Source organism: Leopardus geoffroyi, chromosome B3 (assembly GCF_018350155.1).
Source record: "Leopardus geoffroyi isolate Oge1 chromosome B3, O.geoffroyi_Oge1_pat1.0, whole genome shotgun sequence".
Taxonomy (NCBI): Eukaryota; Metazoa; Chordata; class Mammalia; order Carnivora; family Felidae; genus Leopardus; species Leopardus geoffroyi.
The window spans coordinates 9,748,687-9,765,679 of record NC_059337.1 but is presented as its reverse complement, the minus strand read 5'-3'; the positions used below and the strand labels follow the sequence as shown (position 1 = coordinate 9,765,679).

The following is a 16,993-nucleotide window of genomic DNA, read 5'->3' as shown; positions in this document are numbered from 1 at the left end:
CTAGGGCAGATTTATCTGTGACGTCAGATTCTGAAACCCAGCAGAAGGAGGAGGAGATGTTTGTAATCTGGTTTATATCTCCTAAGCAGTTGATCTCTGTAGTAAACGCCATGTTTCACACAAGAAGACAGTATGCTGGGTGCTGCTGTCACTGAATACGATGTGGTGGAAAATGCTGAGACATGTTTTGGCATTCTTTCCACACTCGGTGTGCATGGAGTTTGCCCTCTGGTTAGTGGCATTGACCATGATTGGCAGTATCTGGCCCAGAGTCCCAGCTCTGCCCCTCACTATGTGGGCCCCTTTGACCACTTTTCTCTGTTGCTGGCTGCACAGTCATTTTGTTTTATCCTTGGGAGGCTACACGTGACATAAAATCTGCCACGTTTAGGTGCGCAGTTAGTTGGGTGGCCTGTCACGTTGTTGTGCACCCGTTCCCGCCAGCCATCTCCAGAACTTTCTCGTCTTTGCAAACAAACTCTCTACCCATTCGCCAATAATTCCATGTTTCTCCCTCCCTGCCAGCCCCTGGAAACCACCATTCTATTTTTTTGTCTGTGCGTTCAACGACCCTGGTTACCTCATAGACATGGAATCACAGCGTTTGTCCTTTTCTGACTGGTTTATCTCACTGAGCGTACTGTCTTCAGGGTTCATCCATGCTGTAGCGTGTCGGGGTTCCCTTGCTTTTGAAGGCTGGGTGGTGGTGTTCCATGACGTGTGTAGGTCACATGTATGCATTCATCTGCGGATGGACGTTCATTGTTTCTACCCTTTGTCTGTCGTGAGTAATGCTGCTGCGGACACATATCTGTACAAATATCTGTCTGCGTCCCTGCCTTCGGCTCTTTTCAGCATATACCCAGAGGTGGAATTGCTGGATTGTATGGCAATTCTCTGTTGAATTTTCGGAAGAACCACCACACTGTTGCACAGTGACCGCTGCGTTTGACATTCCCACCAGCAGCAGCCAGGGTTCCAGTTTCCCTGCACCCACACCCACACTTGTTATTTTCTCAGTGGCTCCTTGGAGGCGAGGAGGCGATAATAGCCATCCTAACGGGAGCGACGTAGCGTCTCATCATGGTTTTGACTTACGTGCATTTCCCTGGTGCACACTCACTTTTGTGCTGGTGATGTTTGTAAGAGTTCAGAAGTAGCAGCTTTCCAAGCTGCTCCGTGCACACATGTGTGTCGTCCCACACGAAGGAACGCTGCCTTCGGAGTGTCTCCTCTCTGCGTGTTGGGCCTTGGCTCTCGTGCACATCTTCTCACCTGTTACCTCAGTGGCAAATGAAGCCAGCATCCAGCCTTTCTCTCGAGATCCCTAACCTTCTTCAACTGTTTGAAAGGCGTCTGAACACCTCAGACTCAGCACAGCCAAATAGAACAGGCAGCAGCATCTTCCTGCCCGCTGGATTTCCCGCTGGTTAAATGGTGGGTTTGGGGCCCTCTGTCTTATTTCTGTGGATTCTGCCCTCCATGCCAGCTTTTTGCTCCTCTGCTTCTGTCTCCAGAGGGCATCTTCCCAGTCCGGGTGCACACTGCCGCTAGGCTAGGCCACAGGCGCCTCCTACCACCCCATTTTCTCCATGTTCTTCGAGAGCTATGCTCCTGGCACGGTACCGCTCTGCCTCCCTTGCTGATGTCGTTGGGGGGAGGGTCCGCCCTTGCTCGAGAACAAAGCCTGGTTCACTATGGCCCTATCTCCTGTTCACCTTTCCTCAGTTTATACTTCCGGGAACCTTTGGGCTTTCTGTGCTTCTCAGACATGTCTCAGGAAAAGGTCTGCATGCTGGGTTCCGAGGATATTCTCCAGAACCAATGACTGGACACACACATGCATGTTTCTGGTGAGGGTTCATGGCTTCCCTCAGGTTCGGAAGGAGTCTGTGCCGTAGAAGGCAATGAACTCCAGCTCTGAAGTGTCCTGACTACTTGGCTCATCTGTGTTTTCCACATGGCTGGAACTCCCTGCCTCTCCTCCTCTCTCTCTCCTGAGCATACTGTGCTCGCCTTAGAAGGCCCACCTCATACACCACCACCTCTGTTAAGTGTTTCTCACATATCCGAACCAGAAATTATCTTTTGTTATTCTAGGGGCTTCCTCCTTAACCTCTGTGGGTTTCTGGGACTTGTGTCCCTATTGTATTTCATTAACTAAACCGTGTTTCCTGACCTGTGGTCCACAGTTGGTGGAGGCACTCATATCTGCCATCCTGGGACATGGATGCAAATGTGAACCATGGCATTTTTGTTTAAAAAGAGTTTCTCATACTTTTCAACTGTGAGATGTCCTGTGCAAAATGTAGACAGTATCATGTCCTACCCGTCTGCCTAAGCTGTGCCTGAACACTGTTTCTTGCCTAATGGGGGGGGGGTCCCCAACATGTTGACCAGGGATGGATCCGCGTGTAGCTGACAGCAAGAGAGCTCGAGGAAGCCTTTTTATGCTAGAATTCCCCGTCCTGCCCTGGTGAAAAAGTCTTGATTCACTTGAAACCTTACTATTTTTCAATATAGATTTTACTTTTAAATGTTTATAAATGAATCTGAATTCAGAAGAGGGAACTGGCTGAAACTGCATCATAGCCAGATTCTCCTAAGTGTCCTGTGTCCATGGAGGTGGTGCACCTTATCAGCACCACGAGTTAATGCTCTTCATTAACTGTCAGTGACGGCCACAGGCGCCTAGGCCTAGGCAGAGCCCCCATTAACAGTCAGTGAGGGACACAGGCGCCTAGGCCTGGGCAGAGCCCCCATTAACAGTCAGTGACGGACACAGGAGCCTAGGCCGAGGCAGAGCCCCCATTAACAGTCAGTGAGGGACACAGGCGCCTAGGCCTAGGCAGAGCCCCCATTAACAGTCAGTGACGGCCACAGGCGCCTAGGCCGAGGCAGAGCCCCCATTAACAGTCAGTGAGGGACACAGGCGCCTAGGCCTAGGCAGAGCCCCCATTAACAGTCAGTGAGGGACACAGGCGCCTAGGCCTAGGCAGAGCCCCCATTAACAGTCAGTGAGGGACACAGGCGCCTAGGCCTAGGCAGAGCCCCCATTAACAGTCAGTGAGGGACACAGGCGCCTAGGCCTAGGCAGAGCCCCCATTAACAGTCAGTGAGGGACACAGGCGCCTAGGCCGAGGCAGAGCCCCCATTAACAGTCAGTGAGGGACACAGGCGCCTAGGCCTAGGCAGAGCCCCCATTAACAGTCAGTGAGGGACACAGGCGCCTAGGCCTAGGCAGAGCCCCCATTAACAGTCAGTGAGGGACACAGGCGCCTAGGCCTAGGCAGAGCCCCCATTAACAGTCAGTGAGGGACACAGGCGCCTAGGCCTAGGCAGAGCCCCCATTAACAGTCAGTGAGGGACACAGGCGCCTAGGCCTAGGCAGAGCCCCCATTAACAGTCAGTGAGGGACACAGGCGCCTAGGCCGAGGCAGAGCCCCCATTAACAGTCAGTGAGGGACACAGGCGCCTAGGCCTAGGCAGAGCCCCCATTAACAGTCAGTGAGGGACACAGGCGCCTAGGCCGAGGCAGAGCCCCCATTAACAGTCAGTGAGGGACACAGGCGCCTAGGCCTAGGCAGAGCCCCCATTAACAGTCAGTGAGGGACACAGGCGCCTAGGCCTAGGCAGAGCCCCCATTAACAGTCAGTGAGGGACACAGGCGCCTAGGCCTAAGCAGAGCCCCCATTAACAGTCAGTGATGGACACAGGAGCCTAGGCCTATGCAGAGCCCCCATTAACAGTCAGTGAGGGACACAGGCGCCTAGGCCGAGGCAGAGCCCCCATTAACAGTCAGTGAGGGACACAGGCGCCTAGGCCGAGGCAGAGCCCCCATTAACAGTCAGTGAGGGACACAGGCGCCTAGGCCGAGGCAGAGCCCCCATTAACAGTCAGTGAGGGACACAGGCGCCTAGGCCGAGGCAGAGCCCCCATTAACAGTCAGTGAGGGACACAGGCGCCTAGGCCTAGGCAGAGCCCCCATTAACAGTCAGTGAGGGACACAGGCGCCTAGGCCTAGGCAGAGCCCCCATTAACAGTCAGTGACGGCCACAGGCGCCTAGGCCTAAGCAGAGCCCCCATTAACAGTCAGTGAGGGACACAGGCGCCTAGGCCGAGGCAGAGTCCTCCCCCTTCCCCCCCCCCCCCCCACACACACACACAGAGAACATTTCTCTCAATTACAGCATCCTGAATTTCAAACACTTGGCACCCACTGTCCCATGTGTTGTTTCTTTTTGGTAATACTTTTATTTTCTAAATATATTTGCCTAAAATAAACAGTGACTGTTTTCCAGCTAATCTTCTCCAGGGATCTGAAATGCACTTGGCCAGATCTTTTCCAGTTTAGTATTGTTATTAAAACTTGTTTAAACAGTTGTTGAGTTCCAAGGCAAAGAAAAAAGTAACAAGCGGTACCCATGGACTCAGGGAAAGAGAGCTGGATGGAAGCAGGGAGAACGCCCTCCCGGCTTCTAAATACTGAACTCACTGGGTGGGGTCACTTCACCTCCTTTGGCCTCACTTGTATTTGTTTGCGGATCTGGTAAAGGCAGGCGGAGTGAGAATCCTGAAGGCTCTCCTCGCTGTTCTCTGTAAAATCATGGAGGATAATGAACTCAAAGATTATTCATTAAGCATCCCCCACGAACCATGCCCTTGCTTCTTGGCACTTCCCTCCCCAGGGATTAAAGGTGTGTTTCTGTTCTCAAGAAGCTTGGTCTCTGGAGCATGTGCAGTCACCAGTAACAGTGCAGTCCACACGCAAAGATACTCTCCCCAAATCTAGCCTCACCGAGTGTGTGGCCTCCTCTCCCAAATGGCATCGTGCCTCGTTGTGCGGCAGGAGAAAGGTCATGTCTAGCTGACAGTTATTTTATAAACTGTAAAGTGCCCTGAATCTAGAGAGATAAACACATGTTTCACAGCTTTCATTCTGATCTCACCTGTCCTGTGAAAACCTGCTCTTTGCAGAGTCACGAGAAACCTCACAGTTACCCAGTCCAGTAACTTCTTCTTTTTTTTTTTTTTTTTTTAAATCTGTTTTGACTTCTCTGCAGTGGTTGGCACCACGGACCTACCTTCTGTTTTCTGCCCTCTGCTTCCTTAACTCCTGTGAAACTAGGCTCCCTAAATTCTTCTGCTTCTACCAGGGTGTGGCAGTCTCTGACTTCCCCACTCTGTGTTGTGCAATGCCTTGTGTGGAGCGGAAGAATGGCAGAACATCGTTGCTCTGGCCCCATGTCTCTGCTTGTGTCATTTGTGACCTAGTCAGAAATGCATGCAGCACGTAAAATACGGCTCCTCCTTCCAGTGGTCCGCTCACTTGGACTCTCATTCCTGCTAGTGACAGCACACATTTAATACCTGCTGTGTGCGAGGAGCTTAGGAAGTGAACGTTTTCATGTCTCTCTCTCATAGAGACAGTCCTTTCAGGACATGCTCTTTACTACTTCTGCTTTTAAGGCTTCACGTAGAATTTGATACATAGAAGGTATTTAAATACTTTTTTTTTTTTTCTTTTTGCTTTAAATAAGGAGGGAGACAAACCTGAGGGTGAAGAGCATTCCATCTTCAGACTGTCTTCCGTTCCTAGAAAGTAACCAACAGATTAAAATACATTTTCCATTTAAAAAACAAATACTCCCATGAGACACTACCTCTCACCTGCTAGGATGGCTGCAATCAGATGGACAAGAATCATAACCAGCGTGGGCACGGATGCGGAGAAAGAAAACAGCCATACGTTGCTGGCAGGGACATCACATGATGCAGCCACTTTGGAAAAGTCTGGCAGTTCCTAAGAATGTCTAATATAAAGGTTATCATGTGACCCAGCAGTTTCACTCATTAGGTATAAACCCAGGAGAAATGAAAACACGTGCAAACAAAAACTTGTATGAGGATTTTCATAGCAGCATTATTCCAAACAGCCAGAGAGTGAAAACAACCCAAATGCCCGTCAGTTGAAGAATGAATGAATGAATGAATGAATGAATAGAATTAGGGCATCCCCACACAGTGGAATATTATCTAGTAGTAAAAAGAATGAAGTACTGGTGCTACGACATAGGAAAACCTTGAAAACACTTTGCTAAGTGAAGGAAGCCAGTCACAAAAGATCACGTAATGCATGATGCCATTTATGTGAAGCGTTCGGAGTAGGCAAATCCATGGAGACAGAAAGTGGATTCATGATTGCCCAGAACTGGGAAATGGAGGTCAGGGTGGGGTTTGAATACTAATGGATACGGTGTCTTCTTGGCATGATGAAAATATTCTAAACTTAGTGATGATGGTTAAAGCAGGTCTGCAAATACCCTAAACCACTGATTCATAGACTTAGACGGGTGAGTTTTAGAGTATATGAATTACACTTCAGTTAAAGATGTTAAAATGCCAAATTACACCCAACCCCCCCCCCCCCCCCCCCACACACACACACACACACACACTCCCACTCCCACTCAGTGCACTGTGGTATGTATCCTGGTTTTGATCCTGGAACAGAAAAGAACGTTAATGGAAACAGAAATAGAATCCAAATCAAGTCCAGGATTTAGTTAATGGTCATGTACCAGTGTTGGTGTCTTACTGTTGATGAAGGCACCAGGGTTTCATAGGATGTTAACATTGGAGATACTGGTGAGAGAGGGTACATGAGAACTCTGGGCTATCTTTGTAACTTTTCTGTCAACTTAAAGTTACTATGAAATAGAAGGCTTTCCAGAATCAATTGTAAAAACCAAAAAGTAATTTGTAAAAAACATTTGGGAAACAACAGAAAAGTTAAAATAAATATTGTCTCTCTCTGTTCATTCAGGCATAATCATTCAATGAAAAAACTGAATCAGATTAAGGGTTTTCACCACATAGGTGTGATCATATCAAGAGACTTCTGCCTGCCCCTGTGTTTAAGTGTTTTTGATACTATTTAATATATAGTACTTGTCAAAACTGTGATAGGTCTGAGATTTTACCCTACTCTCAAGCTCCCAAGTTAGTCTGACAGTTTCATGGCTGCTGCCTGAAGTCACAGGGCTTCCTGGGTCAGAGGCAAAGGGGTTTATTACTCATTGCACAAAAAGCACCATGAGCATCAGTTTCTTGTTGGTTCCTCTTGCTTCCCAAGTTCCCCAGGGACAGCCCAGAGGGGGTCCCAGGTGTATGCTATGTCACGGCCAAGAAACCCCACTCTTAGGAAACTTCAGTCCTTATAATGGGCAGTGAGCCTGCCTGATCTTTGCCCTTGACTGAGACATTGTCTTTGTTATGCTGACAGTAGACAGACCTGCCCTTTGCTTCAGAAACAAGCAATATCTCTATCTTCCAGAGTTGTTTGATACACACATTTTTGAAAAGATAATTTAGAACAAAAGGACAATCCGTGCCTTTGCTCACAAGACATGGAGAGATAGGAGAGACCCATGAAGAATGTTCTTCCAACATTAACATGTTCTCACCACTGTTATTTCAGAAATTAGTGTATTCAGTTAGAGATTTGATTTCGTCTTAATTTCATTGTTTCAGTATTTATTACATTATTTTAAATAAATATTTTAATATTTTATTTTTATTATTAAAACACGATTTTAAATAAACATGTTGTTTATATTATATACTATTACTATATCATGAACTGCTTATGTATATTATGTTATTTTACAAATTGTTTAACTTACTTTTTGTAACATGCAAACCTAAAAAAGGACATGAAAAGTATAGTCAGTCCCTTACATATTGAAGGCAAAGAATGTCCAGTTTACTCAGTGGCCACGGAGTTGAAAAGGCAATGAAAAATATTCTGAGATGTAGAGTTTTAGCAAAGTCTCCTAAAATGTCGGCTGAAGTTAGTGAAGGTCACAGAAGGAGAACACAATGTCATGACAATTCAAAGCAGCGTATTCTTCACTACTTTAAAGGATCTTCTCAGCTTTTTTGCTTCTGTTAATTATTCAAATTTGTGCTGTATTCCTGCAATCTTTTCCTATTTGGGGAATAAAAGGAGGAAAAGCAATTTTTTTTTTCCTCTCTTTCAGCCTCAAAATGTAGCTTTCTACTGAAGTATAGTAGTTCTGGACTCTTGTTTCTACTGTTAGCAGAGAAACATTTCACTCTGGTGAAATTTGGCTCATTTCAAATGAGATGTAGTTTTCAGTAAAGAAATCCTGCTCTGAATGAATGATTTTTTTTTTTTTTTTTTTTTAAGAAAATTTGCTGTTTGATTTCTTTGAAAGGTATGGGTAGGGTTTGTTAAAGTTACTGAATTTGAGGTTACTTCCTTATTGGGCACACTCAAATTACATTTTAAAGGGCCTACTTTGCATAATCCCAGGGAACCAGCAGAAGATCCGGTTTCCATTCAGATCACTGTGAAATTTTTGGCGTGGGTTTGTAACATACCAGGAACCAAAACATGCATGGCCCCTGGTCCCTGCCTCCTGTCCTCTCTCTAACGGTGAGATAGTCAAAAGGAGCAAATGATTGGCTGTTTTGTTTCATGTAGATCTAGGTTTGCAAGAAGCGTATTAATTCCTTGCGTTTCTTGTTGGTCAAACAGTTGGTTTGACAGAACGTCCTGGAGCTTTCTGCCTTATCCCATGTGGCATATTTGATGATACTGTTCTCTCATCCCTTCGTGGGATGAACTTGGCCATGACAGCTTGACCTTTTTTCTACGTTGCTGGATTCGGTATCTTAATATTTGTTCCGGATTTTGCATCTGTGTTCCTAAGGGATACTGATGTACGTTTTCTTATAATATCTTTGTCTAGTTTTGGTGGCAGTGTGATGCTGGACTCATAGAAACAAGCTGTATATAGTTCCTGCCTCCTGTATTTTGTAGAAGAGTTTGTGTAGAATTGGCATTATTTCTTCTTTCAGTGTTTGGTGGCATTCACCACTGAAACCATCTGGGCCTGAAGATTTCATTATAGGAAGGTTTTTAACTAAATTCAGTGTCTTTAAAAGAATAAGGGTATTCAGATTATCTTTATCTTCTTGAGCGAATTTTGGTAGTTTGTGCCCTCCATGAAATGTTTCCATTTCATCTGACTTGTGAATCTGTTACAGTAATGTGCATAATATCCCTTTGTTGTCCTTTCGGTATCTGTTGGAACTGTGATGATGACTTCTTTAATTCCTGATACTGGCAGTTTGTAACTTTTGGTCTTGGTCAGTCTAGCTAGAGCTTTACTGATATAGGGAACCAGGTTATGGTTTCCTTGACTTTATTTTTTGTTTTCCATTTCATTGAGACCTGTTTTTCTAGTTTCTTAGAAGCTTAGATCTTTGATTTGAGACCTCTCTTTTCTAATATAGGCACTTAATGTTATAAATTTTGCTCTAAATCCTGTTTTAGCTGTATCTCACAAATTTTTATATGCGATGTTTGAATTTTTCAGTTGGAGATGTTTTCTAATATTTAATATGTAATAATTCCTAAAGATCTCTTCTTTGATTCATGGATTTTTTAACAGGTTTTTTTGTGTGTTTTTGTCTTGTTTTGTTTTTTAAATCTTTGCGGTTTTTCCAGGTAACTTCTCATTTTGGTTTCTGATTTGATACTCCTGTGGACAGAGCGCATATGTAGTATGATTTTAATCTTCAATTTGAGATTTCTCTTATGCCACTGAATATGGTCTGTTGTGGTGAACATTCCGTGTGTACTTGAACGTGTGTCCTGCTGCCTTTGGGTGAATTGCTCCGCATTTGTTGGTTAGCTCAAACTGCTTGGTAACGTTTTTCAAGTTTTCTGTATCTTTGTTGATTTTGTGTTTACTTCTTTTATCAGTTATGGGGGAGATGACTTTTGAAATCTGTCACGGTAATTTCATACTATCTTAAATGTAATGAAAGTAGATGGTTATGATGTTAATAAGATGGCTGAGCATTGTAAAGGCTAAGTTTTTTTAAAAAAAAATATTTTTAGGGAGTCTTCTCTTCTTAAAATGCTTTAGATTCATGTAGACTTGTATTCCATCGCCAGTGCTGTCATAATGATCTCAGCAACTCCGCTGAGCCTAGTTATTCTTTGGGTACAGATAATATAGACTTCTCGCAGCTCTTGTGGGGATTTAGATAATGTACATAGAATCCTAACCTGATACCCAGTGGATAGTAAATCTTGAAGAAACAGAAGTTATTTGTGTGTTTTTAACTTGTAAATGAAGAGATCAAATATGTATTGTAATCTGCAATGCATTTCGTGTTACTTATCATTATCACTGTGTTACATATTAAATGTATTATTCTTATATTATTTCACCCTCGGCCGGCACCAGGCCTTCCTCCTTGTGTGTCTTTTTCCTGTTGCTTTTACTGACTGTCTCCTTAGAGCCTTAGTGAAGTAGGGCATGCCTTGAGTGTGTTGTGAAAGGGATTTTTTTTCCTTCCTATAATTTTACCTACTGTATCATAAAGTATTAAAAAAGTAGGAGTGTTGGTACAGTAGATATGTTTGCAGCAGCCATCACATCATCCCACGTTGCTTCACTGTCTGAACGTCGATCTGTTTCTCTTTCCTTCAGATAAACCGGGAAAGCTGGTGTACAATACAGCCGTGCCCTGATGCAGCGTCTCTCTTGGCTCCCACACAGAGCCCAGGTGAGCCGGGGTTTTCCAGCTTCCAGTTGCGTGAATAACTGTATCTAAAAACATCCATTTCCTAGCTCTGGAGCCCCCCTCTAATTACCAGAGCGTTTTCTGAGGTCTGTCCTTCCTGACCAGGCCATACAGTAAGTCAGAAGAAGGGGGTAAGAGCAGTTTGGGTTTGTAGGCGTTTTTGGCCCCCCTGAGAACGAGTAGTGTCATGTAATTACCTAAGTTTCGTTTTAGTGGTAAGTCTTCACGTGTGGTTTTATGACTTACTGATTCTGTGAAGGCGTCTCTGCTGTGTGTGTACATATGATCGTGGTTTCTCAATCCGATAACAGCTGTAAATACTTATTAAGAACTAAACTGGAGAGCCCTCAGTTTTAGCTGCGCATTGAAATTCTCTGGGGGGCTTTAGGAGTACACTGCTGCCCGGGTCCCGCTCCCAGACGTCCTGATTTAGTTGGGCCTGGGGTGTGAGCCGGGCCTCAGAAGCTTTGAAACCTCCCTTGGCGAGTCCACTGCGCAGCCAGGATCGAGAACCATCAGCTTTGGAAGTACCGTCGGCAGTTGAGGTATCAGTCACAGCAGGTGAGGGTCAGCTGCCGACACCTGGCTTGTTCGTGACACAGCGCGTGGCTTGTGGTTGGAGGCCCCACCTTCTACCCAGTGTAGCCACTAATTCACAGTGAAGAGAGGAATGTTGCCCAGTGTCTGTGCTCCCTGTGGTCTCCCATCTGTACAGCACTGCTAGCTTTCCTCAGTGGGTGGTGTTGAAGGACGTGGCGCCTCTACGTCAGTCCCTGTGCCTGTTGCAGAGCTGCCACGTGAACGTCATTTGGTCTCCTGAGTCGACCTGAGTCAACAGCACCTTTGTTTACCTTCACAGGTTTTACTGACGTGCTGTAAAACTTACCGAGTCCCCATCGACTGGTCTTTGTAGAAACAGTTTAGCTGGGGGTGTCTCGCATAGTACTAAATTGAAAGGCACACTGTCCACATCCTAGGTCTCCCAAGAGTTTTCCTCCGGATTCTCAGCTCTGACTTCACTCCAAAGGAAATGTTGGAGACAAATACGAAAAGTGTTTTTTCTCCAGTTTTGTCTCAGATGGTTGTGTTCAGAGTCCCTGCCTGTTACAAGATTGACCCTATTCACAGACTTAGCTGACACTTCCCTCGCCCAGCCCCCCTAGAATCTTGTACTTAAAAGAATACTACTCACCATATCTTGGGCTGTTGTGGGCATTTTCCAGAAGTGTCATTACTCCCAACCATCCAAACAGCAGAGCTCTCTGCCGTGGAAGGGTTAAATGAGGCTGTCTGACAACTTGAGTGTTCACAAGGAGTTTCTTCACACACTAGAGTTTAATTTATTCATTTAAAGAAATGAATTTTGAACCCCTGAGCATTTTTCCCAGGACATCATCTTGAATTTTATTGACTCTCCCTGCCCCCCGCCCCACCACACAAACACACTTGGCCTTCTTAGACACTTCTTGACTTCTTAGAGTCTTTTTAAATCTCACTGTAGCAAAATCTGAGATCTGGATTGTGCTTTGGAACTTCAGACCTGAGGTTTTGATTTTAGGTAAATTGGTGAATTCTGGGTACTTTGGATCTTAGAGATTTCCTTTACTTTATAAACACAGTTCAAGATATCAATAGTGTAAAAACCAAAGAAGATAATATGTTTTAAAATCACTTTGGATATTCTTCAACTCTGGATAAATACAAATTTATTTAACTACGAATAAATACAAATGCATTACGATTAGCATAGTTCAGCAAATGCGAGTGGGCACTGCTGGTAGGCTTTCCTCCCTTTCCCTACTGTAATTTGTTTGCCTATGTATAATTTTAAACCCACATGAGTAGGGAGCATCTTAAAAATGACACGTTTTGCTAGCTTTTAAAGAAGCTAATGTCTCAGGACACAGAAGTTTATAGGCAGAATTATGTATGAGTCATAAAATAGGACTGGCTCACCTCAAGGTAATGTCTGTCCTGGATGCTTGTTACATCACTCAGTATGGGTTAGTGAAGCCTTAACTTCATTAGGTGTGTTTATCACAGGCCTGCTGGGTGCTGAGGGGCAGAGTCGTGGCTACTATTTGTATAAATTATTTCTAACTGTCACTACAGCTATTTGAGGGAGGTACAGTCATCCCATTTGATTGGTATGGCAGTGGAGACTTAAGGGGTTAAATGACTTCTTGCCTGGGATTTTTGTATTAAAAGTAAGCAGACCTGGCTCTAAGGCAGATAGATGTGACTCTCAAACCAGCCAGTGTTCATTGTTCTTGCGTATACCTTCACGTGTTACTACTCCACGTTATTCGTTAGGAGAGGGCGTGTGAGAAGACATACGACACAGAGGGTAGATTGGCTTTGCCTTTAGGGCCCCCCTCTGTTTGTGGGGTTGCATAATGGCTTATGGTCATTTTCTCCCCCTAATCCCTTGTTTTCATACCCTTCCCCACCTCACTCCCCCAACTCAACAGTCAGGATTGTATCACACAGCAGAGTCTTCTCCCAGCTCGATTTGTGCTCCCTTATAGTGCTGGCTCGGATTTATTTTCTGGGTGAACTCTTCCTACCAGGGCCGAATCTGGATAGTCCCCGTGAATTTTCCATTAGAGCGTCTCAAGTTGGTTTGTTTTCCAGTCTGGAATGTGGACGTGGTCTATTTGACTGCCCGCTGGAGAGTCGGCAGCTCAGCATAGTTGCTGTGACAGCCCTTTCTTTTCTTGGCCAGCCCCCTGGTTTCCCCTCAACCATGAAGTGGAGTTTTTGATTTTTCCAAGTGGGGAAAGAGGGAGAAGTAGTAGAAAGGTTACACCCACCTACTCCGCCTAAGCTTGTCCATACTCTCCAAAATGGGAGGGGGGGGGCGTTGGGTCGAGAATACCCATGATTCCAAGTCTTGTAGAGACAGAGCCTGTTCCCACTGAACTAAAGACTCAGAAATAGCTTGGACCAAGATTGAAATGGATTGAGGTCAGTTTTTTTCTTCAGCTGAAACATTCTGAGATTTATCTGTGGATCCTGTAGCATCACTTGTGTATTTCTGTGTTGAAATTGTCTTCCTAATATGTCCGTATCTACTACAAAGTTGCATACTATCCCCCTACAACCACCGTGCAGGCGCGCGCGCACACACACACACACACACACACACACTCTCTCTCTCCCTCTCTCTCTCTCTCTCTCTCTCTCTCTCTCTCGTTTAATGTCTCTTTTTATTTGGATAATCCTCAGTACCTAGTCAAATGCCTTACTAGGAGAAAAGGTAATTTTAATGACCAGTTTGTGACCTATATTCCAGTGTGTTGCTCCTTTGACCCTTCCTCTAAGATTCCCAGCTAATTCAGGGCAAATAATTTATTAATGATCAATAATTAGCTAATTGAGATAAGAATAAACATCCTCTTCTCGTTATCCCTCAGCATACATACACGTACAATTATTGTCCCAACATGGACTCTGAGAATTAAGAGAGACACTGGGGGTTATCTGATGTCCCATTTCCTTTCTATGTGTACATCTTTTCTGAAACCTCTTGACAAAGTCATTCAGCCTTTGTGCCACCCCTTCTGGTGGAGTGACAGTCATTACTTTATGAAGCTGCTAACCCATTGCCCAGAAGCCTAGAGTTAAAGCTCTGTGGCTTCCACTCAGTGGGCCTTTTGTTCTGCCTCTGGAACAGCAAAGAACAGATCTGCAACTGCCCTCAGACTCATTTTTTCCAGCTCCTGTGCAAGCCACGTGTATATCAAGGGTTTCCACTGACATGACCTCATTACCATGCGTGCATTTCTGTCTATCAGTGTTTTTTATTTTTATTTTTTTTAGAGAGAGCTCATGAGTGGAGAGGGAGAGGAGAGAGAGAATCCCAAGCAGGCTCAGTGCTCAGCCCGGGGCCTGATGCAGGGCTCAATCCCATGAACCTGGGATCATGACCCAAAATGAAATCAAGAGCCAGACACTCAACACTCAGTGACCCAGGTGCCTCATATCAGTTCTTTATCTAAATGTTATCTAGGACATGGCGCCTGGGTGGCTCAGTCGGTTAAGCACCCGGCTTCAGCTCAGGTCATGATCTCCCCGTATTGAGTTTGAGCCCCGTGTTGGACTCTGTGCTGATAGCTCAGAGCCTGGAGCCTGCTTCAGATCCTGTGTCTCCCTCCCTTCCCCCCCCCCCCACCCCACCCCGTCCCTCCCCGGCTCATGTGTTGTCTCTCTCTCTCTCTCTCTCAAAAATAAACATACATTAGAAAATAAATAAAAATAAATGTTACCTAGAAACAAACAATCCTGACAGTGAGTTCTAGCCGTCACATAGTGGCAGGACTGTTTCCATTTTGGACTTGGGTATACTGTCTGTTCATAGAGTCTGAAACCGTTGTGGGTTTTTTTGGTTTTGCTTTCACCTTGTATTGTCAACTCCTCTCGAATCTGCCTCCAACCAAAACCTCCAGGTAGCGTTCTCATGAACTGCTAGGTAGTCAGCTCGTCTACTGTGTCCCTCATCACCTAGTATCAGCTGCAGGGTTGATACGTGTTTGACTGAATCACACAGAAAAGTGCTAACCACAATGGAGATACCACACTCTCCAGACTACTTAAAGGAGGTTGATACCTGCCTATTAATTGACTTTCTTTTGGGCTTTTGGTTTTACCACATACATATGTGTTTAATTCTGTTGCTACCAGGTCATATTTTGTTTACAGAATTAATAGGAGAGAATGGGTTAAATACCTTGCTAATTTCAATGTACTAAGTCTTGAGAATTCCTTGATAGACAGTATAATATTTCTGTCAGGGCCTCCTCCCTCTGGTTTACCAGAGTCCCTGTGCTAATTATTGAACTGAAGACAGATTCTACATGATACATTTTTCTTCATTAGTATATTTCCCCTCTCCCCAGTGTCATCTGTTTAAGGTAGAAAAATAATTATATTTCTTTTCTTACTCAACAGAACCCATAAGTGTAATACGCTGGTATTTATGTTAGATATGCTCCCCCTTTGTCTTTTATCCCAATATTTGATAAGTAACAAGTTTCCAGAAAGAACTTACATCTTAGAAATTGGCCATAAACCCTATCCCATAGTTTCCTAATAAAGGACTTCTGATTTTGATAGCGAAAGAAAATACTCTCTAATTACCAAAAGGAAAAGATTGCCACTTAAATATCTAATACAGATGGAATTATGGTTTTAAATTACCATTTTATCTTTTTGTACCTTTTGTTTACATGGGAAATTCATGGTTGTCCTGTAGTAATGATCACCCTAGAATTGGAATAACCAGAGTTGAAAGCTACTAATTTGACTGTGTCCTTTACAGCTTCTTACTACTGGGGGAACAGAGAGGTTAGTTGGTTGACTTAAAAGGCTACTTGCTGGAATGAAAAGAAAGTAAAAAAAATTTTTTTTTTTTACGTATTGGTTGAATACATTTTCTATTCAGGATGTGACAGCTTCCTGGATGTTGGACTGGCCAGAGAGTGTGCCTCAAAACCAGGTGTGCTCAAACGAGAATCCGGAAGTGACTCTGACCTCTTTCAGTCACCCAGCGAAGAAGTAGACAGCATCATCTTCTCCAAGGTACTGTCTGCCTCGGTGTGCAACTCGTGCTGGTCGGCAGTGACCCTGCTGACCGTACTGAGCGTCTCCCCCACTCCGTATGATCATAGAAAAGTGTTATGTCCTCCCTTCTGGAGAAGGGAGCTCCAGCTTGCTGGGGCTTAGAAAAAGGCATTGGCCGTTTTATCTTATGTAGAATCGTGGTTGGTTACATGCAGGTTTTAAAGCCTAAAGAAATGGAAGCTCCTTTGGTGTGAATTAAATCAGACGACAGTGAATTCTTCTCAGTGGGCAGGAAGGGACCACAGCTAAGACTGCAACACGTCATGTGTGTAAACCAACCATAGAGTCATTTCTGATTAATGTGTTTAGGCTTGAAGCTCGCTGCCGAGCTTGCTGATGTCACCCCTCCTCATCTAGCTGCTTAATGGAACTTTCTAGATCTCTGCGAGGGAACCCAGACTGTCTTCTCCCCAGTGGAAAGCCAAGCCCATGCTCATGAGTCACCTTGCGTTTTCATTTAATTTGAGGCTCTCTGAGGGGGTGGGGGCTGGGGGCGGTTTGCTTTCTTTTGCTTACGTTTGTAGCTAGTTGCAGCGAGTTCTGTTTTGTCTCCTGAGAAGAATCTCGGGCTTTCCCACAGCAGGATCAGCAAGTGGTTCTCAGTAACACGCCATGCATGGTTGTCTCCATCTCGAGGGGGCGACGGGGCACAAACAAGGCAGCTGTGAAGACGCCTTTATGAAGGCTTAATGAGTACCCTGCAGAAGGGACCAGAGCAGTGGTGTTAGTGGGTGATGAGCTTCTC

At 44.9% G+C, this 16,993-nt stretch overlaps 1 protein-coding gene across 3 annotated transcripts in view; it reads left to right on the top strand.

The window, feature by feature from the left end:
* AKAP13 (A-kinase anchoring protein 13) overlaps positions 1–16,993 on the top strand; it is a 333,979-nt gene that overhangs the window by 224,291 nt on the left and 92,695 nt on the right. For all 3 annotated transcript variants that reach the window (XM_045448718.1, XM_045448719.1, XM_045448720.1), the window contains 2 exons: positions 10,533–10,608; positions 16,070–16,206. In XM_045448718.1, coding sequence (XP_045304674.1) covers positions 10,533–10,608; positions 16,070–16,206 — 213 coding nt within the window. The remainder of the gene's footprint in view (positions 1–10,532; positions 10,609–16,069; positions 16,207–16,993) is intronic.